Raw genomic sequence first — 26,156 nt, forward strand, 5'->3', positions numbered from 1 at the left:
CTGTGTTTACCCAAGCGATTAATGCACAGAAAACGGTTTTCCAAATACAAAACGGCAAACCTGGTAGCCGCTTGGAGTTGTTTTCCGAGTCAGTCATTAATCATATTATAGGCTATCAGCGGGTGACCAGACGTGGTGTGTGTAGCTGGCGGTGGGTACTATGAGAAAGCATTATCAGGAGCCCAGCGGGAGATCAAGCAACATGTGTGGAGATGTAGAGAGTGCCACTTCTGCTGAGATCGCACACGCTTTAAAAGAACAGCAGACAGTTGTGTTGTTAATTACTTCTTATTTTTTCACAGGGAACACTGAAATGAGATGGTTTAAATAACTGAATTGAATGGTTGCTCTTTTGTGTGCTGGTACAAATACACTGGAAATTTGATTTTTAAGCTTCTCAAAGAATGCAAACGAATAATGAAGCGTCACAGAAAGTGGTCCATATAATTTGTGCACCACGCTGTCTTTCAGGAAGTTCGAATGAATTGATTATTTTATTTTATTTTTATTTTATTTTATTTTATTTTATTTTATTTTATTTTATTTTATTTTATTTTATTTTAGGCTTCACAAAGAATGGAAACAAATAGTGAAGTGTCACAGACAGTCGTCCATTTAATTTGGACAACTACACCACCTTTCAGGAAGCTTGAGTTAATAGATTAAATAATTTATATAAATGTTTATCTTCTTTTTATTTTTTATTCTTTATTTAAATGTATTTTATTTTATTCTGTTTCACAAAGAAACAAAAAAAATGAAGGATAGCGATCCATATTATTTGCGCATCACACTGTCTTTCAAGAAGCTAGAATGAATTATTTCATTTTATCTATATTTATAGAACTTCAGACACATTGAAGTTGTAATGTGGGATTTCATTATACTCAGATCTATACTCAGAACCTTCTTTTTCATAAAACAGTACATTTATGATACATTTACGCCAGATAAACAGACAGGTGTCTGATATTACAGTATAGTATTTATATTTATATTATTTGATTGCATAATTTATATGTTATATGGTGCAATCAATCAATCAATCAATCAATCAATCAATCAATCAATCAATCAATCAATCAATCAATCAATCAATCAATCAATCAATCAATCAATCATATTATTATTATTATTATTATTGATAGTAGTAGTAGTAGTAGTTTATAAGTATACTGTATTGCTTATGAAATTAGAATATTAGCACATTTTAATGCTTTATTGTTTTAATTTAATTTTAATTAATTTAATTTAATTGATGTTTTTTTTTAATGGATTCATTTTCTTTTTGGCTAAGTCTTTTTATTAATCTGGGGTCACCACAGCGGAATGAACTGCCTTTTTATGTAGCGGATGCCATCACTGGGAAACACTCATACACTGTCATTCTCTCTCTTACACACACACACACACACACACACACACACACACACACACACACACACACACACACACTATGAACAATTTTAGCTTACCCAGTTCACCTGAACCACATGTCTTTGGACTGTGGGGGTAACCAGATCACCCAGAGGAAACCCACCCAAATCCAGCGACAACATGCAAACTCCACACAGAAATGCCAACTGACTCAGCCGAGGCTTGAACCAGCAACCGTCTTGCTGTAAGACAACAGAACTACCTACTGCACCACTGCGTCACCTTATGTATTTAATTTTGATTTATTTAATTTAATTTAATTTATAAATTTTTTTATTTAATTTAACTTTATTTGTATTTTAACTGTGAATATTGAGTAATTAGAATCTAATTTGGATATTAGAATGTACCTTAATGATTCTTTTAAGTGTAAGTCATTTATGAGCATATTAAGAATTGTAGTGTAGAGTCTAAATTTAAATCTCAAGTGTTACTGTGATCCGTTTATTTATTTATTTATTTATTTTTGTGTAGCGACAAGTCTTGTATGTTACTTTTAATTGATGAGATGCCATTATCCATTCCTGCAGTTTGCATGGGAAAAAAGTGTGATCTACTTATTGATTTCTTTATTTACCTCTTGAATACATGCATGTGGAGATGGAGCGGCCAGGACAGGATTTACCTCTGTAGGTTCTACTCCTTCGCGTACAATGATTTATTCAGCAAATACGGTCTCATCAACATGTCTAATAAGATTCTGCAGCACTGCGGGCGATGCCGAGGGCACAAGATTAGGTAAACAGGGACTTTAATCAAAGGCTCGCATTAAAGGCTCATTACAATTAGCAGACCTTTTTGGATTTTATTAGTGTTATGGCACAGGAGCTCTCAGGAGGACTGTTGTCATCGGGCTGATGTGGAGATGATCGGAGGGTGTATAGGAAGAAGAATGTCCTCTAAAGGGGAGTTTAGCTGTAACTGAGTGCCGCTGAAGACCAAATGATGGTGTTCCATCACAGATAAGTGAATCACACGGGATCCCGCAGTGCAGGGATTGTTGTAGTAATTTATCTCCCAGTGTTTTCTGATCTAGAACTAGTTCCTTTGGAAGTTTTAACTCTTTAAGGGCCCGATATACTCACCGTAAAGTATGTTTTTGCCTTGTGCTTGGATGTAAAATTAGGCTTGAAATACATGCGAACCAATTTATAGCTAGTGAAGATCATTGCTACTGGGATTGGTGTTTTGAATATGTAAATATGTACACTGAACCTTCATCTCAACAACTAAATTAACACAACTGAAATAGCAGAAGTGAGAAAACCTCAGTTTAAACAGCTTCAGAAATCCCTTTACATCTCGTATGTCTTTTTATGTATTCAGAGAGAAGCTCAAAACATTCCAGCTCAATATAGAAGCTTAATAATTGAAGTGCAGGCTCATTGGAAATACGTGCCTCAGCCTACATCTTTGAAAGAAGTAAGATCCAGTTGCTCCATGTACATTTCGTTGCATGTTCTAGATTACAAATCCACTAGAGGGTGCTGTTTACATTTTTTTTATTTTTGCAAATCTGAAATACATTGCTTGAGTTATGTTTTGTTGTAGGCTTCAGATACACAACCTTCTTGTATGCATCCATCCACACAGATCACCTAGACCAGTGAACGACTTGGCTAAATCCAACTAGAATTGTTTTCTAAAGCAATGGTCCCCAACTTTTTTGTCACAGCAGACCGGTCAATGCTTGATTATTTTACCGGAACCTTGGGGCAAGGGTGGGTGTACGTAGATTGTTAGGCACCTATCAACCGTTTTCTCAGATGATGACAAGCTGACAAAACATTGCGGCAGCTCTGATAAAACTTTTAATTATGGAGAAAATAAAAAAAGCACTGCTGCGCTACTGAAATGTGAATATTCCATACAATATATGAAGCTGATTGATCAGTTTTTGTCACGTGAGTTGCGGTGCACTCGTGGCATTCTGAAAATGTTTTCAACTTATTAACTATATATATATATATATATATATATATATATATATATATATATATATATATATATATATATATATATATATATTTATATATATTTTAATAAATGATCGTTCACACTTAAATAATAAATAAAGAAAAAAAGTACTTGGTACCAATTGATCCACAGACCGGTCTGCAGCTTTGGGGTTGAGGATCACTATTCTGAAGCAAACAGAAAAGAAAAGTGCACTGTGACCATGTAGTTTTCACTTGATTTTACCTAGCTTTTATCTATTTCACTAAACAGTGTTTCACAGTACAAATTTAATATTGTACAAGGTGAGCTACAGAGCAAACTGACCATGCCAGTAAAGTTCTCCATATGGAGTTTGATGTGTGAGACAAATGTATTTGATCATAAATCCTAGAACCAATTGTTGGTGTTTATATGCTGCCGAGTGTGATGCGGCTGGGATGAGAATAAGCACCTTCAAGTCAGAGGCCATGTTGCTCCACCGGAAAAAAAAAAAAAATGGTTTGTCTCCTTCAGGTTGGAAGAAAGTCCTTACAACAGGTGGAGGAGTTCAGGTATATTAGGGTTTTGTTCACGAGTGAGGGAAGGATAGAACATCAGATTGACAGGCAGATTGGTGCAGTGGCAGCAGAACGTGGTCGATGTACCGGTCCATTGTGGCAAAGAAGGAGCTAAGCCCAAAGGCAAAGTTCTCAATTTACTGGTCAATCTACATTCCTCTCATCTATGGCCATGAGGTGGGTCTTTGGGTCATGACTGAAAGGACAAGATCCCGGATACAAGCAGCCAAAATGAGTTTCCTTCACAGGGAGACATGGCGCACCCTTATAGATAGGGTGAGGAGCTCTGTCACTCTGTCACTGGGAGGAGCTCGGAGTAGAGCCGCTGCTCCTCCACATCGAGAGAAGTTAGCTGAGGTGGCTCCGGCATCTGTTTCGAGTGCCTTCTGGAATCCTAGCTAGGGAGGTGTTTCAGGCATATCCCACTGGGAGGAGGCCTTGGGGAAAATCCAGGACATGCTGGAGGGACTAAGTCTCTTGGCTGGCCTGGGAACGCCTCAGGATCCCTCTGAAGATTTTCCCAGAAGGAAGTGTCTGGAGAGAGGGAAGTCTAGAGTTCTATCCTAAGACTGCTGTCCGCGTGTCCCAGCTGTGGAAAAACAGATGAAAATGAATGAATGTCCCTGCAAATATAAATAATGTGAAAAGAAACTTGAATGGTTGGCATCATACTTGCCCAATATTGTTAATTATACTTATAAACTGCTGTCTAACACATTTTGAAGTTGATGTTCATTTATTTATTTATTTATTTATTTTGCAGTTTTATAAAAATGTAGGCTGATTTTAGTTGCAAATTTTGATTTCTCTAAGCTATTCATCAGACACATACAACAAATCACTATTTTTGTAGGAACAAAGAATGAACCAATGAATACAAACACTATTAACTTAAAATGAAAGGTAATAATCACCAATGTGTTCACATAACCTGAGGCTTTATTTGGATGTTTCAACATGACACACCATAACCTGTTTTCACAATTGACACAATGGCATAAAATAATCACTGAAGTGGTAATTTTAACCAGCTAATTGAAGGGAACCATCATAAAGAGGCAGACATCTAATCCGTATTAACTAGTGATAGCTGATTCTCAACACCTCAGAATCTTTACATTTTCTTTTTTTTCTGTTTTTGGAAATTGACTCCCGACCCTATAAAAATATTAATAATACATGTCTTTGTTAAACTTTAAGACAAAACTTTATGTCCAGAAAACACAAAGACGACAACATCATTTTTTAATGACACGCAGTTGCCTTTTCCTCTTAGAGTGCCATTGTGTGTAGTTTATTTCCCAGCAGAAGTGTCCTGGGTGATGCTGTTGAGATGACATCTCAATCCAGCCCTCTGAATGACACGGAAGAAACTAAAGAAAGAGCTGGGACATAAACAGAGCTGAGCTCCAAAGTGACTCTGCAAGGTGCACATCTTCGTGCAAACACACGTATCCCAGCTGAGTGGTGTTGATGGAGAGTCAGTTTGTTGCAGATCGGCTTCATGCTGCCTTTCCTCCCACGCTGTCTTGCCAAGCCGTGCTCCAAACCAGCCCTTTACTCATCTCTTTTTTTTCGTTTCACTGTCTCGCTTTTTTTTTTTTTTTTTTTTTGCTCTTTAAACCTTTAAAGTTAGTGTGAAATCTACATTTACAACATTCATTCATAATGTGATTCTTTAAGTGACCAATACACTGAAAAACAAAAACAGGTTTGTTTTGGTAAGCTCAATGAATCAAACAGCTATTGTTCTCGTACAGATACGGCAGGACATCATTCAAAACAATAAAGGGTTTTACAGTAATTTGTGTGTAATTCCCTCTTAAAAACAAATCATTTTGCTTTTGTAAATGAAGGAAATATAATTTTTTTTTTTACTATTTTCCACGGGTGAAAGATGTGTCACTGTTGTTAATAGTATTTTTTTATTTTACTTTAACGTTTTATTACTTAATGGTTATTTAGTCCAAAATAAATAAAAACGAAAAGAGTTAAATTAAATGAAACAAACATTACAAACAGTTTACCCTTGCATATTGCATTGTTGCTGTTATATCTGACTATGGCATATAGCCTATAACACACTAATGTGGATTCAAGAGTTCACTCTTAGCTGATGATTGAGTATAAGCTTGTTTGGCATGCTGTCCCAGGAGAGAGCACTGAGCTCAAAAGGTCCTCGAGCCCTGGGCTCTATCCTATTTGCTGGGCGAGAGGGGAGATTGAGCTCAGGTAGATCTCGATAACTCCCCGCTTATTTGTGGCTAATGGCAAATTGCTTTATGATAGAAAAATACTGTTGGCTAGGAACTTGACTATGGTGCCGATTTGGTTTAGTCAAGTGTGGTCACATAGCGCTTTTCTCCCCATAGACTTTTATTCATACTCATGCGAATGTGACAGACTAGAAACGCAAGCTTGTGCGACAAGTGACCCAGTTCACCGCGTTGGAAAGCTCAAGCTGGTTTAACCTGCAAAATCGCTTTACGTGATTGACCAATCGAAGATCAAAACATGACCTCTCTGGACAGAAATTTTAAGTATAGATAGCAGCACGAGTGTCTGGATTGTTGTCAGCTGTAGCAAGAGTTGATTTGCTCAAAATATCCTGGTAGTTGTAGTTCATGTGGTGGCATGTGTATAGTTCTCCAGTGATCTACAAACACTCGATTGCAGGTGATCGTGACATTGATTGAGTAAAGTTGTTCTGTAGATTTCTAGTGGTATTTGTACTACTTTGAAAATATAAATGTTGGCATTTATAACCTGATTTGTATCAAATTGCATCTGTCAAAATAATGGTTTTTTTTTTTAGATCAAACATTACTAGTGTCTTAAGAGTTGTAAAATTAGAGTTTTTTTGTTAGAAAACCTTTTTTTCAGTCATATTGATAGAATACATTTGATGTTTTGACAATTCATTCATTCATGCATTCATTCATTTTCTAGTCGGCCTAGTCCCTTTATTAATCTGGGGTCGACACAGCGGAATGAACCGCCAACTTATCCAGCACGTTTTTACAGAGCGGATGCCCTTCCAACCGCAACCCATCGGAAATGTTTGACAAATGTTTTGCTTTAAATTGCTTTTTTTATTATTTGATAATTGGTAGAAAGGTTATCAGATCTTTTGAACGATAAAAAAAAAAAAAAAAAAAAAAAAAAAAATATATATATATATATATATATATATATATATATATATATATATATATATATATATATATATATATATATATATATATATATATATATGACTTTTTATTCAAACTCATGGCTGGTTAATCCAATACAAATAAACTGAGAATTATATGTTAATTCAATATGTTATTTGTTTATTTAGTAGTACTTGATTCAAGGGTTTTAATGTACCATGTATTTTGACAAATACTAAATAATTGAATTCAACTATTAACTTGTTAATTAATTATTTTATTTCTATATATTTCAAATCATAATACTTCCGTTTAAGGGAACCATCTAATTAATTCAGTACACAGCTACACATTTTATTTAATTCAAAACGAAACAACATACGTTATTATGTACTTTTAAGATACTCATTTCCTCCAGTCTACTATCAGCTCATTACTTTTAGTTTTCTCCTATACATCCCAATATGATGAGCTGTCAGAAAGAGTGTTTTCAGACTGTTTAGCATTCGCCCATGTATTTATTGTTCGTTTATAGTTGCAAGGCTTAGCAATTAGTGTCACGCCTCTATCTGCACTTCTCTCCTTGGCTTCATGCTCGCGTTCACTGCAATTAAGAACAAACTGCTCATGTGGATAGATGTGGCCTTCCATTTTTAATTAGCAAAGCTAGTATACATAGCCTGGGCTGTTTGGCCTGCATGTTGATGAGTTTGTTTGCTGTCTCACAACAAGGCCGAAGAGGATCTTATGCTGTAATGCAAACATATTATGAGTCACAAAAAATTATTTTGGAGAAAAAAAAGAAAAAAAAAAGAGTAGATGATTTTTGCACCAAACTATTAAATTAAATTAAATTAAATTAAATTAAATTAAATTAAATTAAATTAAATTAAATTAAATTAAATTAAATTAAATTAAATTAATTAAATTACATTATTAAATTAAATTAAATTTAATTTTACTTATTTTTATTTTATTTTTTTAAATAGTATAAATAATATACTATTTACTATATACTATACTTTTTAGCTTAATTTTTCAATATAGTTACTTTTTATTTTAAATAAATGAATACATTATTGAACACAGACCATTTACATTAGTCTTTATTAATTTATTACTATTGACATATTAGTGTATTAAAAAAATACATATTTTTATTATTATTTTATTTTATAAAATAATAATAATAGTTTATTCAGTTTTAGCTTAATATTTAAATTAGTCACTTTTTATTTAAAATTAATAAATTATTAGTATTAAAATATTAGTCTTTATTCATTTAATACTATTTAATATTAGTGTATTAACAAAAAAACATAATTTTATTTTATTTTAATAATTTATTTTATTTTATTAGTTTTTTTGTATGTTTTTTAATACCTGTTGATCAATACAATTTCCTTAATGCTTATTATAGTATTATATATTTAATAATAATTCAAAATAAAAAGTACAGTAAGATTATTTTATTATCATATTTTTATTGCCTTTATGTGCTATATTCTTTATTTTTTAAATGCTTTTTATGCATTTTTAAGTTTGTTTTGCTTGACATGAACCAAACTGTTTATTATTTAGATTAATATAATAAAAAAAGATTTAAATAAAAATTTTAATTGGTTACTTTTTATTTAAAAATAATAAACAAAAACAGACCATTTATATTAGTCTTTATTTATTTATTTATTTATTTATTTATTTATTTATTTATTTATTTATTAGTATTGACATATTAATGTATTAACAAAAAAAAAATCCAAAATACATTTATTTATTTTATTTTATTAAAATATTATTGTTAGTTTATTTTTATGTCTTGCTAAATATTTAGATTAGTCACTTTTTGATTTTAAATAAATTCATATTAATCTTTATTCATTTATTATGCAGTGCTTTTGCCTCACAGCAAGAAGGTTGCTGGGACGCTGGTTTGAACCTCGGCTCAGTTGGCATTTCTGTCAGGAGTTTGCATGTTCTCCCTGCGTTCGCGTGGGTTTCCTCCGGGTGCTCCGGTTTCCCCCACAGTCTAAAGACATGCTATAGGTGAATTGCATAGGCTAAATTGTCCGTAGTGTATGAGTGTATGAGGGTGACAGGCCCAGGTGACAGGCCAGCCGGAATGTGTAAAAAAGTCATTATCATATGGACAAGTCTAAATGGAGGACTTGTTCCAAAGAGCCGACCCCGCAACCATACAGGACTATTAAAACAATACATATTTTTATTTTGTTGTATTGTATTGTGCTTTATTTGTTCATTTTTGTACACTTTTTAATGCCTGCTGATCTATAAAATCACTTGATTTCTTATCATAAAATTATATATTTACTATTCATTTAACATAAAATACAATACATTAACTGTATTATCTGTATACAATAATTAATTTATTTCATATTTGTATTGTTTTCATGTGCTATATTCTTTGTTCCTTGACAGCTTTTTGTATTAGTTTTGTTTAGCTTTAAATTAACCAAATTTTTATTTGTTTTTAATTAAATTAATAAAATTATTGATTCACTTTTTGTTTTTTTTAATAAATTAATGAAAACAGACTATTTATATTAGTCTTTATGCATTTATTAGTATTGACATATTATTGTATTACAAAATAAAAAATAATTCAAAATAATTATTTCATTTCATTTATTTATTTATTTATTTATTTGTTTATTTTATTTTTATTGTTTTCCAGTAGCTCAGATAACTTGTTTTGGAAAGTGTTTGGAAAGTCCACAGTTTCTTGACTGGCATTTCAGACAGGATAAAAACGCACATGCATGAGTTAATATACTCCCTTTGTTGAGCAATTCAGCTCTATAAATACTGAATAGAGTTTGGAAAAAAAAGGTAATGTTGTCAGTCTTCAACTTTATGTGTCTTGGAGCCTTTTGAAACAGCCGTGGTTGCATTATTGATAGGCTACCATGCTCCGAACTGAGTGTGTAATCCAATGTTTCTGAGTCAGAAGCGGGCTGCTCTAAGTGTGCTTCAAGAAATCAACTCTGAAGTGCAACTTTGCGGTTGGGCTGTAATTATAGTGTGCAATCAGCACACCGGCGCCACTGCACAGCTTGACAAAATTGTTTACCATTCTTCAACACTACACCTATTAAGTAATGGACTAGGTTGTGCAATGGAGTCTACATAAAGCTATAATACAATCGTAAATGAACTAGAAATATTTTTTTCATTTATTTATGTATGTGTTTGTTTGTTTGTTTGTTTGTTTATTTGTCTGTTAAATTGTTTGCATCACTTAGTAAGAAGTATTTATTTTTTCAGTTTGTTTAATAGCTTGCATATTGACTTTGTTAGTATTTTATAAGCACTTAATGCAATCCCATATATGACATGAACTACTACATCTGCATTAATGCTTATATATAAGTAGGAAAATAAGTAGTTTGTTGAAGGAAAAGTTGTAGTTTATTTAAAATTTTAAATGTTTATTTAAATGTTGATTATTTATCTAATTTATATTCGTATTCTTTTAAGGCTTCAGATTCCAGAAATCAAGTATTTGTAGTAACACATTGCATATGAAAATGTCCTCAATCAGATGACAGTTACTTTTCATTGATACACTTACAAAGTTTTACAGTATTTCTGACTTTATTTATGTTATGAAGGAAAAGGAAGCAAGGAAGGAATAAAGGATAGAAGGAAGGAAGAAAGGAAGGGATGAAGGAAAGAAGGAAGGGATGAAAGACGGAAGGATTGAAGGAAGAAAGGAAGGAATGAAGGAAAAGAAAAAACAGAAAAAAAGAAAAGAAAAAAAAGAGAAAAAAAAACAGGAAAAAGGAGAAGAGGAAAGAAAGAAAGAAAGTAAGGAAGAGAGAAAGAAAGACAGGAAGGAAGAGAAAGAAAGAAAGAAAGAAAGAAAGAAAGAAAGAAAGAAAGAAAGAAAGAAAGAAAGAAAGAAAGAGAGAAGGAAGGAAGGAAGGAAGGAAGGAAGGAAAATAAAGAAAGAAAAGAAGGACAAAAGGTAAAAAAGAAAAAAGCAAGGAAGGGAGATAAGAAGGAAGGAAGGACAGAGAAAAAGGAAGTAAAATAAAGTTAAGTAGCAGGAAGGAATGAAGGAAGGAAGGAAGGAAGAAAGGAAGTAAATAGGTAGAATATAAGGCAGGAAAGTAGGATGGAAGAAAAATGAAGTTAAAAAGGAAGGAAGGAAGGAAAGAAGCAAGGAAGGAAGGAATAAATGAAGGAAAGAAGTAGTAAAAATACAGTTAAAAATGAAGAAAGAAAGAAAGAAAAAAAGAAAGAAAGAAAGAAAGAAAGAAAGAAAGAAAGAAAGTAGGAAATAAAGACGGTAGGAAATAAAGTAAGAAAAAAGCAAGGAAGGGAGGAAAGAAGGTAGGAAAATAAAGTACAAGGGAAGAAATAATTAAAGAAGAAAGGAAGGAAGTGAAATGCTTGCTAGCTGCATTATATAAATCTTACAGTATATGAGCATAAAGTTTTTTGTAATTGGTTCAGAAGTCAACATAAATAGATCATTGCACTGAAACATGTAACAGCATGTTAGTAGTTTGGAATCTGAGTTAGCTAATAATAACAGCATGGGCAAACTATTTATTTACACTCCTGTCTTCCCCCTATGGTGAACCCTTCTCCTATCATTGTTAACAATTGCTCAACATTAGCGCTAGTTAACTTCCCGCCTCCGTCAGCCTTCAGATTCCAGCACTGCTTCTGTGCCGATTGTTCGTTGACTTGAAGAGCAATTGAACACATAAGAACCGATTCGCTTTAATCCCTCAGGTGATGCGCGCTCCAGAGCACCATTTATTTGACTGATTTGATCTAATCCGATTGAATTCGATTTGATTTTCGTCCTCGGCCCTTCTCACCAATTGAACGCAATCTCTTATTACGTGACCGGTAATGGGAAAGGAGAAGAGGGGGATCAGCTTCAGCTCGAAGAACTAGCTCAGATGAAATGACATTATGACACGCTTTGCTAAGCTAATGCACGCTAATGTCTGATCAGACGTCACCGTGTGCCTGTCAGCTGTTTGCTAAGCCCCTGGAACATGACTCAAAAACATATATGTCAGAGACGGTCAAGACGGGATTTGATTAGTTGTGCCTGCAGTGTTGCCCACTCCTGTCATGAATAACCGTGTTGTGATACATACAGTTCATAGCAATAAATAGTATGACTGTGGTCTGCTAAATGCCCTGGAGATCATTTGTGCCATTATGACTAACCCTCACTCTCACTCTCTCTCTCTCTCTCTCTCTCTCTCTCTCTTTTTTTTTTTTTTTGTTAGTCTATGACTGTTGCTTTTGAAGTGCTTCTGAGAAATCTATGCTACTAATAACACCCACACCAAATCTGTACAGCGCAGCAGTAACACTGGAGTGCATATGCAAGTCACTTAACTAATTGATGGAATTGGACTAATATGCTTTAACTTGGAGTTCCGGATCCTCAGGGATTTGCTCACACACAACCATATATATTCAGCTCCTCTTATTATTATTTTTTTAAGAGCTATGAATGACTCTCGTTTTATAGTATTGTTTGTTTATGATTGGTTGTCTACCTTTGCGGAAAACTTAATCATTCGGAAGCTTCATAGCAAGGATCTTGTTTGTACGAAGACTTGTGTTTCTGAGAAAGTGGATACTCATTTTTTTTTTTAATTTTCTTAGAAGAATTTAGTTGTCAGCTGTTTTCCAGAAGTAAGAAAGAAGTAGCATTGCTTATTGGTAATTTGGGGTATTTTATATTTGGATTTTTTTACTTCTGGTCTGTTTCCTGCTGGGAGTTTGCTCAGGTCTGCTGGGAGTTTGGGTTTCATTACAGATGGAGAGATGTAATGCTTTATGGAGATTGCTGTTTGCTTCTTAGTCAGTTTCACGTTTCTCTTTTTTTTTTTTTTCTTCTTTTTCTTTTAGTAGGCATGCACAGATATTAACACTTTGGGCCCAAACTCAAAGGAAAAAAGAAAAAAAAGGAAGGCAGGAAGAAGGGAAAGAAGGAAGGAAGTGAAAGAAAGAAAGAAAGGAAGGAAGAAAAAAAGGAAGGAAGGAAGAATCTAGTTGTCAGTAGTCATGGTAATGATAGCAGCCATGTGGAAAAAGTAGCATTGCTTATTGGTAATTTATGGTACTTTATTTTTGGATTTTTTACTTCTGGTCTGTTTTTTGCTGTGTGATGCTCAGGTCTGCTGGGAGTTTTTTTAAAATTACAGATCGAGAGGTTGTAGGTTTTTACTGTTTACTTCTCAGTCAGTTTCACATGCTCAGTTTTCCATCAAAGAAAGAAAGGAAGGAAGGAAGGAAGAAAGAAAGAAAGAAAGAAAGAAAGGAAGGAAGGAAGGAAGGAAGGAAGGAAGGAAGGAAGGAAGGAAGGAAGGAAGGAAGGAAGGAAGGAAAGAAAGAAAGAAAGAAAGAAAGAAAGAACACTGAAAAAATATTCAGAGATGATTCCTTGGATTTACATTTTTTTTAACGCTAAGTGGCTGTAAACAATTTATTTGGGCTGAATTTACACAAACAAATTAAGTTGAATTTTCTAAAATTTAATTTGTGTGTTTAAATTCAACACAAATAAGTTTTGCAGACATCTTTTTTTTTTCAGTGAAGGAAAGAAAATAAAGTAACAAATAAAGAAAATAAAATAAGAACACCGGCACTGCTTTTGTTATTTTATGTGTCTCTTGGAACCAGTTGGATATGTTCACTTGAAAGATTCAGCAAGGTATTGTTGCTATTTGAAGAACTTTATTACGTTCTTTGCTATCCTTCCTTTAGACAGTGATATTGCTGGGTGATGGCGCTGCAGATGTTCACAGTTATTTTTTGTTTACTGTTTTTTTTTTTTTTTTTTTTTTGCATTTTACTTACCAGCAAAATCTAAATGTCCTCACACTGCAGATTTAAAAGACGCAAGCGCTTCCTCATACTGTTGCCTTACTTCGCCGGCGCTTCCTTGAACTTTTGCCTCAACCTCACTTCAACGCCGCTCGCAATGTTAAAGTGTGGTATGATGGTCAAGCGCCCCCTAACTTAAGAGCATAGTGATTGAAAATTTACTCACGGGGAGGAGTTTCCTCATCTCAGCTTATAGACTTACAGGCGCACACAGTCAATTCGGGGAGATATAAAATGCACATAAATTATTTAACCAAGAAAACTGCAATTCACAAGCACGTATTGAATCGTGGAGGTCGTACTGTATGGTTCAATATTATATTGAGAACAGTGGCATCCCTAATATATATATATATATATATATATATATATATATATATATATATATATATATATATATATATATATATATATATATATATATATATATATATATATATATAATTGTATCTAGCAATTTACGGTGGCCTAAAATTTGGTATGTCCCTATAAATTACACAACACTGTTGTACATGATATAATTTTGGCTATTGATTTATACTGCAGTGACATTATGAAATGTCTCTGTGTAAGCTCCAAAAAAGGGGATAATTTTGATTAAAATTAGTATGCTGAACTTTTCAAAACACAAAGGAAACACTTTCCACTTTTTGAACATTGATGTTGCATTAGTAATATACTGGCTGTCAGCCTCGTATTTCAGCCTTAGTACCAGCTATATTTTGTTAAGTCTTGTCCATTGATGGCTGTTTTGGTGGCGTTTTGCTTTGTTTTCTAGCCTTTTTTATCATTTAATTTTTCCCCTCTCTAGCAGTTAGATAACAGTTATGCAACAAAAATAAAATAAAATAGGCAGTACTATTATTTAGACATCATGGTCAGGTGGTATTTGAAATTTAAATGCGTGAGGTAGTTTTCCTACCAATACAGAGACACTACAAAGACATATAGCAGATGTTTGTTTGACATTTATCATTTGTTACTAAATGAAAATGAATCAGCTCTTTTTAAGTGTCTTGAGCACAAATCATGTTTAAAATATCACATACAGTACACTTCAGTAGTCCATATTTGATCGGATAGATTTGATCTGCAGAATGTTTCTAATCAGACATTGTCCAGATGTTTTCACAGTGTCTCAAATGATTCACATATGCACCGCTGGTTATTTACCATGCTAATGATTTACTTATTCTACAGCACGTAAGCAGCACATTCCTTTTATATGCATCTAAATGTCAATCAAAATGTTGTTTGATGGATGTTAGACCAGCATATAGCAGATGTTTTCTTCATCTACATCAAGTAATGTTTGTGAATCTGCTTACGTTAAGATGTTTTTCATGGAATTATTCTACAAAAAACACATACACACCATTCTTTTTTAATCTAAAAGATTGATATACTAGCAGATGTTTAAGAATATTCATCAATAGATGTCAAACAACATTGATCACATGTTTATGTGATGTAAAATATCTGTAAATATTTAGCGGAGATCAGTTTGTACACTGAAATGAGGCTTAAAATAAGCAACGCTTGCCGATTCGATCTTTCTATTATTATTATTATTATTATTATTTATTTTCAGCTCAAGGAGTTGATTATTTAGTGTTTGTTTAGTTGTTTGCAGCAAATTCTCTGAAAGTAAGCGTGGCCTTTCTTTTAGAATATTAAAATCGAGATGCTTTGCATTCTGTTCAGAACATTAGAAACCTTGATAAGCACAAAAAAATGCATGGATGTCTCTCTTTCTCCCAGCTCTCAGGCATATAAAGAGAACGGGAAAGCAACTCGTTTTATCTGCAATGCAGCAGCAAAGCGAGCTTCTTAAAATCGTGGAAATATTCATGAATCACAACAGCATCACAAACACTCCGTCAAACTCCCCTCGGCTCATTTTTGCTGTGCAGGGTAATGAACAAAGCCGAATGGGTGACCAGTTCCCACACACAAACTCGCCTTACATATCATAAATAAAGATGAAATAGTCATAAAGCACTATGAGAGCTCAAAAACATAAAAAGTGTTGAGAGGAAAGAGTTACCCCTTTCGCTTTTCTCTTCAAGGCTGCCTTGAAAGACAGTTTTTTCTTTTATTGTCGGCCTCTGATCCGCCTCGTCTGGCTGCTCAAAGGCCAGCAACTTAGCCCTCCATTGATTTCTGCCCGATATATAAAAAGCAGTTAGAAGGTTAGAGACCAACTTAGAATTAAACTATCTAAAAAACTGTAATGGCCCGTCGTAAACCTTGGGATCGCTTTCAGGGCTCCACGCAGCTTCAGGCAACAAGTGTCATGTTACCTCCCTAAAGACAAATCTGGCCTTCGCGTTTGCATTTAAAACAGTTTCCCAGATTTAAAACGCCACCCCGTTAAGCTAAAGTTACTTGCTCACGTCCCAGAACAATTAACCCAAACATATTATGCTTGGGTTCAGCTGTAAGTACATTACAGAAACATAAGGATGAGCTGTGTTGGCCGAGTCCAGGGCTGGGAGTTTTTATTAATCGAGCATTAAAGGCTCCTGTTGCTAGATAATGATGATTTATGGGAGGGATTGCGGCCCGTGAGGGTTGGACGATATGTTAACGTATGTGCATTTGTCATCGGAAAAGAAATCTGCTACTTCTTCATGTGGGTGCTGTTTGTGGGGCTGTGAAGCACTCCGTGTGATTTCAGTTTATACTAAAGATTTCGAAGTACTATGTTTTTTTACTGGCCACTTTATTAGGCATACCTGTCTAACTGCTTGTTAACACTAATTTCTGATCAGCCAATCACATTGCAGCAACTAAATGCATTTAGGCATGTAGACATGGTCAGGACGATCTGCTGCGGCTGGTTTGAGTTTTTCAGAAACTGCTGATCTACTGGGATTATCACCAGCTACCATTTTACCATTCGAGCTGATAGAAAGGGAACAGTAACTCAAATAACCACTCATCAGAAGAGCCTCTTTAAATGCACAACATGTTGAACCTTGAGGCAGATGGGCTACAGCAGCAGAAGACCATACCGGGTGGCACTCCTGTCAGCTAAGAACAGCAAACTGAGATTACAATTAGCACAGGCTCATCGAAATTGCACAATAGAAGATTGGAAAAACGTTGCCTGGGCTGATGAGTCTCAATATCTGCTGCAATATTCGGATGGGGGGGTCAGAATTTGACATCCACAGCATGAAAGCATGGATCCATCCTGCCTTGGATCAATGGTTCAGGCTCGTGGTGGTGGTGTAATGGTGTGGGGGATATTTTCTTGTCACACTTTGGGCCCATTAGTATGGCCTCCACATTTACCAGATCTCAATCCAATAGAGCACCTTTGGGATGTGGTGAAACGGGAGATTCGCATCATGGATATGCAGCCCACAAATCTGCAGCAACTGTGTGATGCCATCAATACCAATATGAACCAAAATCGCTGAGGAATATTTCCAGGACCTTGTTGAATCTATTCCACAAAGGATTAAGGCAATTCTGAATGGAAAAGGGGGGTTCAACCTGGTCCTAGTAAGGTGTACCTAATAAAGTGGCCGGTTAGAGTGTATAATACATACTTAAGTCTAATCCTTATTATTATGCCTTCGTATGGGTGCTGTCTGTGTGGCTGAAAAGAGTTCAGTGTGATTTTATTTTAACCTAAAGATTTTAAAGTACTGTGTTTTTCATAAGATGCATTTTTTGATCGTTAACAGTGGGGTAGATGAGTCCTGACACACATTTTTTTTAATTGTTATTATTATGATGGTTAATTGATGGCGTGCTGTGTTAATATAATGCTGCAGTCAAGGTGGGGTTCTTAAAAAAAACAACAGGAGATGTGACAAAATGATGTGTGCATGTTAATTGGTGATGCACATCTTAGTAGGTCACACTCTATAGTTTATATGTATTCTATAGAAAGTCACACTGTTGGATATAAACTCATGATAAGATGTGAAGCTATTAAGTCATAGTTTTTATTAAATCTGTTTTTCTCATCAACGCTGGAAATGGTTTTGCACAGAGAGTGCTGACAGATTGCTAATTAAAGAACCTAAAAAATGACAAAATTTCGGAGTTAATAATCGAGTTGTAGGCTGTTTGGTGGTAATTAGTTGACTAATCATGCATTGTGACTCATTCCGATCTAAAACGCTTCACAAACTTTACAAAAGCGTGCACAGAAGACAAAAAAAAAAAAAAAAACATCAGGCACTGGATATGAAATAATCATCTGACATCAGTTTATTTTTCTTTTCTTTTCTTGTCTTTTCTTTTATTGTTTTCAACAATATCAGTTTGTACGCTAAAATGAGGCTTAAAATAAAACTTTATTATTATTATTATTATTATTATTATTATTATTATTATTGTTATTAATATTATTATTAATTTATTTATTTTCAGCTTATGAAGTTGATTATTTAGTTTTTTTTTTAGTTGTTTGCAGTGAATTTTCTAAAACTAAGCCTGACCTTTCTTTTATAATATATGCTGTCGGGTCGCATTGTGACTCCAGTGGTGGAAAAGTACTGAAAAGTCATACTTAATTAAAAGTACCATTACTTGCCTAAAATGTAGTGCAAATAGAGTTAAAAGTATCTGTTATAAATATTACTCGAAGTATGAGTGAAAAGTAGCCCTTTCAAAAGTACTCAAGAGTGGTACACTAAGTAGTGAGTATAACGCTGTAAAAAGCTGACACATTTACATGTAATTTGTGAATGTGTGTAAGCATAACATTCTGTAGTGAATTTAGTTATTGCCCTGCTGGCACACAACATCATAATACATTAATATTAGGCAAGATTTAGGTTGTAATGTCAGGTGACCAAGATTCAATGTCTAGCCAGAGTCTAAAAACAACATCGTTTTGGAGATTATCACTTGTTTACGGGCATCTGGGAATCTCTCAGCATTTACGGGAGACTCCCGGAACTTCCTCCCGGACTTGGGATGTCTGGAATGACTTCGCGCCCTACTCATAATTCTCTCTTCATATAGCCGTATACCTATTACGTATTCATAAAACACTGTGATATAGCCGGGCTCGGATCGTATCGCTTTCTCACTACAATCGATCTGCTCCAGACTTTGTTTCAATCGAGCCGAGACCACCTCATTCAGGCGATCTCGTGGCGCAGATAAGAGCGCATTTGCTGGATTTACATATCTGGGCAAAGAGACAGGTTCTAAAACAAAAGTCTAGGTGTGAAAGCACCATAAAAAAGTACACATTATTAAAACTACTTACAATAATTACAATTTCTGAGAAAAAAAAATGCTCAACTACAGTAGTTTGAGAGTTTGTAATTTGTTACTTTACACCACTGTGTGGCTCTTTCCGATCTAAAACACTTCACAAACTTTATAAAGGCATGCATAGAATACCAAAAAGAACAACAAAAACATTCAATACGAGACATTGGATATGAAATAATCATCTGACATCAGTTTTCTCTTCTTTTCTTTTCTTCTTTATTATTATTGTACTGTAAATTATATGTTTGACGAGCACTTCAACTAATACGTGTCTTTTTTCCTGCTCTTTCTTACATGCTGCTGTCTGAATGATCAAAACATAAGGTAAGTGCAGTTGTCTTTCTATCACCCCTGAGCTTTATAATCACTGTCACTGAAGCGCTATTATAGCATGATGTATAGGACTCGAGGTGAATGTCTTCGAAATCTGTGATTGCGAGTGTTTGACAGTCTTGTGAAAACAGGAATACAGATGGTTTCCTAGCAACAGTACTCAAAACATCAGTATTTTTTACCCCTCTGGTGCATTGAAAGATTTGTCTTTAATATTATAATATTTAGCAGTGATATCCATTCATTTAAATGAAACAAGCAAGCACATGCTACAAAATAAAAGCTCCCATCTTCTTCCTCAATTCCTTTTGATCAAACAGTTCCTGTTGGACACAACTTTGCATTTACTTCTCTGTCACTCGTATTTAAGCCTAACAGCAGATTAAAAGCAGCATCTTGTGTGTGTGTGTGTGTGCTCCCAAATTGTAGTCTCCCCTCGTGCTTTTCGTTCCCTCCTCCCTTTTCTTGCTTCCCCCCCCCCCCTTTTTTTTGTTTCTCTGCGCAAAGCAGCTTTTGATGTGGGCTGGATGCTCGCAATTGATCTAAAGCGCTTTTATAGAATAGGAAACTTTCTTCTCTGGTTTTTATTTGGCCATGTGCAGCGGAGGGAAGAGCAGATAAACACCTCTGTCTCTTCTGATTCTCTTAGACGCCGTGTGAGGCGCGCAGACCACCACGCACGGGCGCGAATGCACGCGTTGTAGTTCTTTAAGCAACGAGTGTGTGTGTGTGTGTCTGTGCAGCTTTTGTGTGTTTCCTTGGTCTCTGCAGTTATTTGCTAGCTCATTAGGCTTTCCAGCTAGCCCGAGCAGAGCACCCTCAAAGACCAGCCTCAGCACTGGCTCTAATGATACACATCAGCAGTTGTGTGTTTGTGTGGGTTTTGTCAGTGTGAGGGCGTTGAGGAGAGCCGTCGTGGCACTGCATTGCACTTCATAACTTCATATCTTGAAAACACATTTGCATTCTGTAATGGCATATTTGCTTGTAAACCATGGTTGCATTTCAGTAGACATACATCAACCGTGTGCAAATTATACTTTGACTATTGGAAGGTAGTTTTTTCAGTAATTTGGTTGTATATACTGTATATATATATATATATATATATATATATATATATATATATATATATATATATATATATATATATATATATATATATATATATATATATATATATATATTTATATATATGCTTCGGTGACTCGAATTCATAAACTGAATTCAATTACATTTTAATTTACGTACAGTATAAGTTAGTATTTTTTATGGATAATGATTAGATTCTGAACTATAGTAAACTCTGGTGGGCTATTTAAAGAAACGATATATTTGATATATTCAAAGAACACCTATTTGTGATATTAAACGGCGAACTGTCAGTGGCAGAGCTACCATTTTTTTACAGGGGGTGGCCACTGCTATTTCAGGGGGTCGGGGTCCACACACACACACACACACACACACACACACACACACACACACACACACACACACACACACACACACCTGCTGGTGGATCTGAGGTCTCACCACACTGACTCTGACTAGTCTCTGGTATGGAGCTTTTATTTTAATTTATTTTATTTTATTTTTTGTTTTATTTTATTATATTTTATTTTATATTATTTTATTTTTGGGTTTTATTTTAGTTTATTTTAGTTTACTTTTTTATTGTTTTATTGTTTTTATTTTTAATTGTATTTTTTATTTTTTATTTTATTATTTTATTTATTTATTTAATTTCATTTTTTAATTTAATTTAATTTATTTATTTATTTTTACTTTATTTTTTATTTTGTTTTTAAGATTTAATTAAATTATTATTTTTTTATTTGTTTAATTGTTTTTTTATTTATTTCATTTTTATTATTTATTTATTTTGTTTTTTACATTTTAATTTACTTTATTTTTTATTGTTTTGTTTTGTTTTTCAACCACACCATTAGACTTTAGAAAATTTCATATGTAAACATAAGCAAAGTTATTAGTCACAATTATGCAACTGCACCCATGGCTTTGTGATGTCATCAGGAAGTAGAAGTTGTTCAAGAAATAATTAAATTGCTGAATCAATCTGTCTGAAAGATTATTACCTGTGACAAGTCGGGTAAAGTTGAATCGTGATATCAATAACAGCTGTAGGGCATACACATAGACGTATACATACAGCCAGACTGTACATTCTGGCTCGGTGAGAAGGTCAGAGAGAAGATTGCATCGGCAGGACTCACAGTGCGGCGTATCAGCTTTCAGCTCCATTCCATCAGACTGACATGCCGAGATCAATTTCTGAGAGGGCCAGAACCATGTTCGACCCGCTGTGCCCACTGAAACCGGTTCTGACCTGGATTACTGAGTGCAGGAACCAGCAAACTACCAGCAGCTGCAGTTCTCTCTTCTGAGCAGCCATGGCACATATGTCCTCATAACCTCCTGACACGACTAAAGCTTTGCAGTGAAATTTATTGCCTTTTTGTGCTTTTCATTTCTGTTGGCTTGCTATTTCATTCTGTCATCATAAAATCTATTGAAAAAAGATTAGCCTTTCAGACATTTACTATGGTAACCATGGTAACTGCTAAAAAAGCAGCTCCAAAACAGCAGTTACTGTAAAATAATAATGTGCCTTTTTGGACTTTTTATATGTCTGTTAACAACTACCCTGAGACCGGTTGTATAATTGCGAACCCGTTAGTACTGAGAATGCCATCAGTTGTTTACACATGCTGCTTGCTTAGCTGTTTTGTTCTCAAATGCAATAACATTCAGACATTTTAACTGGGACTAAAGTGCCCAAAACTGTCCGAATTAATTTCAGGGCCATGGCAGTTATGGCAATAAATGACTAGATTCCTACAGTTTTAAGATGCTATGTTTGTGCAGCATTTGTCTGTGAGAGACTACAATGGCGTTCCCTTGGGAATCTTAAGACATTGTTAGTTGTCCTTTAGTCCCATAGAGCCAAACTTTAGGCTTCAGCCTAGTGATTTCATCACAACTTTCCTTGCTGAAGCACCACCCACCACCGACATGTAAATCAACCAGTCAAAGCTCACTGTGATCAGCATCTGAAAGTCAGTATTTATACAATAACAGACCAATGATTTAGAATGTTGTGAAACATACATTTTAATTTATGGTTAAACAGACTAATTGTAAACATTTGTAAATATGAAGTAGGGCTGCACAATATATCAATTCAGCATCGATATCGCAATGTTTCACAATAATCACATCGCAGGATCTGCAATGTCAAATTCAGTTCCAGTTTATTCATTCCTCAGGAAATGTGAATGCAATTATTGTGAATCGTGAGTAATTGTGAAGGATAGCCTTAAAAAAGTGAAAGAGGGCTGATATTTGTTGTTAAAGCCTTTAAATAATTTGTGTGCAAGAAATTATAACAATGAAAATGTATAGCATTTTACTTTTATACAATGAAGACAATGCCATTTGGTCACATTTTATTTTGAAGGTCTGTTTGTTGAGTTTAAGTTACAGTGCAGCTACATGGCAACTAATTTTCATTAGATTATATGTAGGCTGTTAGGTCGGGGTTACGGTTAGCGTAGATTGACATGTACTTGCAAAGTTTCTTATAGTCAGTTGCATGTCTGTTGAAGAAGCAGTATCAACAGATATTAAGCAGACAGTCTACTAATACTCAAATAGGCCATCAAAACAGTGTTACCTGCCATTTTATTTGCTTTCATTTGATTATTCAATGGATACTCAAATACAGTTACAAATACACCAAAAAAAAAAAAAAAAAAAAAAAAAATACACGTATGCAGGTTATCAGCCTTTAAAGTCATCCTAATCAATTTAAATTCATGGGTTCTTTCCAAATTGAGCTATTTAAGTCTTCTGGTTAAATGATTATATTCAAATTGCAATAAATATTGCCAAAACAACAAATATCGCAATGTCTGATTTTTCCAATTTTGTGCAGCCCTAATATGAAGCCAATGAAGGGATTTGGTACCACAACTGTTTCGTGTCCATCTATTTAAAAATGTGACATGCGTTTCTTAACCATATAGAATTCAGCCAATCAGATGACATCCCATTTTGCCAACAGTACATGGGTGGCCATGATGTATAACCAACAATAGCGGTTCTTAAGGTGTTGCTGAGCAGTAGCTTTATTTGCTTAACACTTGTGTCTACCAATGTGATTTTAACTGAAAATGACACTGGTTCTTTGGATGGATAGATGGATGGATGGATGGATGGATGGATGGATGGATGGATGGATGGATGGATGGATGGATGGATGGATGAATGGATGGATGGATGGATGGATGGATGGATGGATGGATTGACAGACGGACAGACAGACAGACAGAAAGATATAAACACAATAAGTTTGCTTTTACTGCTTGTTTTAATTTAGTTAGTTGTATTGCCCAACATTGTCTTCCAAGTCCCTGCAATCTTAGCTAATTTTAGTCTGTGTGTTGGCTAAATTTAGAGGGATCTTGTGCATTTTCAGCCTATCAGCCTGGTGCTGGTTTAAGAATAAATATATTGTACTTTTTTCCTCCTGCGCTACTATAGTAACAATGGTATTTTTGGCAGAATTTCTGGTAACCATGGTGAATTTTTCCAAGAGTCAGTTCAAAGCGCACATGCATGTTTTTATTTAGTGTCTGTCGTTGGGGAGGGTCTCCATGTTGGCTCCCTCATCACTCTTATTCGGCACTGCCAACCAAACGCCCCTCCTCTCAATATGTTACAGATGCCTCAGTCAGGAAAAAACTTGCTTCAAATATTCTCCTTTTTATGACCATAACCCTCATTTACTAATTTCTGTCTGTTTCAGACGGTTCTTTACTTCCTACGTCGCATCCCCATTTCCTCCATCATTTGCCATTCCTGTCAAGCCTGAGAACACATTGCTACGACGCAAATCCTCATCTGATACACTCTAGAGCATATAGCTACACAGAAAATAACTTAATGGGAGTTGTTCTAATGAAATGCTTTTCCTCTATGACTGTTCTTCTAGTGTGTATCCAAATTATTAACTCATAAAGTTAATGTTTAATAATGCACACACACACACACACACACACACACACACACACACACACACACACACGCACACACACACACACACACAGAGCCATTTATGTCCTTCCTGTTATGCCTCTGGGGGTGTGTGGGTGAAGCAAGCCCCCAGTGATGCACATTAAAGATGAATTATGCCATATGCAATTAATTATTAACCATGCAAACATGTTTTATCTTTTTATTTTTATCTTTTTCATCTCTTGTAGAGAAAAGATGTGTCTTCATTTTTGCTAGTGAGGTTATACTCTCCCTTTGCACTGTCATCCATGCTTGCATGTGCAGGCTAATTTCTATATGCAACTCCTCCTAGACCGTTCAAGCTACAAACACCAAACTTACTTCAGACCTCCAGACTGGTCTGACTCGGGTTGCTATGTCTTTTCCAACTGATCTGACTTATGGTTTTCCGAAGACTGACCTGGAAAATTTGGAAAGTCCCATTGACTTAACATTGGATCAAATTTTAGAACCTCATAACTTTGCGCCAGACTCTCCTACAGACTTAAGGTTGGCGCAATTAACTCAGAATACCAATCTGCCTACCACTGTTGACATTTCAACTTACTAGCCACACCCTAGCAACTACTCACGGCATCCTGACAATTGTCCCATAGACTTCCTTTGTAAAAAAAAAACTGCTATCACACTAGCAATATACTAATCCATACATGAATCATACTAAGAAACATACTAATTATACTATCAAACATGATAATTCATACTATAAACATACTAGCAATATGCTAATTTATACTAAATTCATTCTAACATGCTAGTTTATATAAGAAACAAGCAAGCAACATGCTAATTTATTCTAAAACCATGATAACAACAAGCTAATTTATGCTAGAAACATGCTAGCATAATGCAAATTCATACTAGAACCATCGCCAATTTATGTTAGCAACTGCCTAGCAACCACTCAGAACACCTTAGCAACCCCCTAGCAACACCTTATCAACCACTTAGAACACCATAGCAACTGCCTAGCAACACCTTAGCAACCACCTAGAACACCCTATACATGTATATAATGTCTATATAAAAATCAAACACGAAAAGTTTCAAAAATTCCTTTGTTAGAGGAACTACTTTCTTGCACTGTTCATTCACATCTGCAACTGATGTCAGAATAGCAGAAATCATTACTACTTCATTAATGTAATTTTAGAGCGAGTATTTGAATGATTCTCTAGCGTAATGTCTAAAGTGATCACAGAACAGCTGATTTTGCTCACATTTTAAGATTATAAGGTTGAACGGCATGCAGTGCCAGCAGTCTCGTTCCCATTGTTTGCAATCAGTAGATCACAATAGGTAACCCCTGAAAAATCCAAAACTAAACTAAGCAAACACTACCAGATTACTGGTATAAATACAGCACTACAAAGAGGTTGAGATCGACTTTGAATGTAACTTAAAATGCAGTTTTTCTCCTCTAAAGGGCTTCTTATGTAGTTTCTGTGGCGGTCATGTGGCGGAACATCAACCGTCTTTG

General features: G+C 34.8%; 1 protein-coding gene across 5 annotated transcripts in view; it reads left to right on the top strand.

The window, feature by feature from the left end:
- ctnna2 (catenin (cadherin-associated protein), alpha 2) overlaps positions 1-26,156 on the top strand; it is an 814,561-nt gene that overhangs the window by 418,283 nt on the left and 370,122 nt on the right. Inside the window, exon 8 of one of the 5 annotated variants that reach the window (XM_073948057.1) lies at positions 19,568-19,878. The exons of the other annotated variants lie outside the window; for them this stretch is intronic. Coding sequence (XP_073804158.1) covers positions 19,568-19,633 — 66 coding nt within the window. The 3' untranslated portion in view covers positions 19,634-19,878. Of the gene's footprint in view, positions 1-19,567; positions 19,879-26,156 lie in introns of those variants that run through there. 5 annotated transcript variants of the gene reach the window in all.

This window comes from Danio rerio, chromosome 1, assembly GCF_049306965.1.
Source record: "Danio rerio strain Tuebingen ecotype United States chromosome 1, GRCz12tu, whole genome shotgun sequence".
NCBI lineage: Eukaryota > Metazoa > Chordata > Actinopteri > Cypriniformes > Danionidae > Danio > Danio rerio.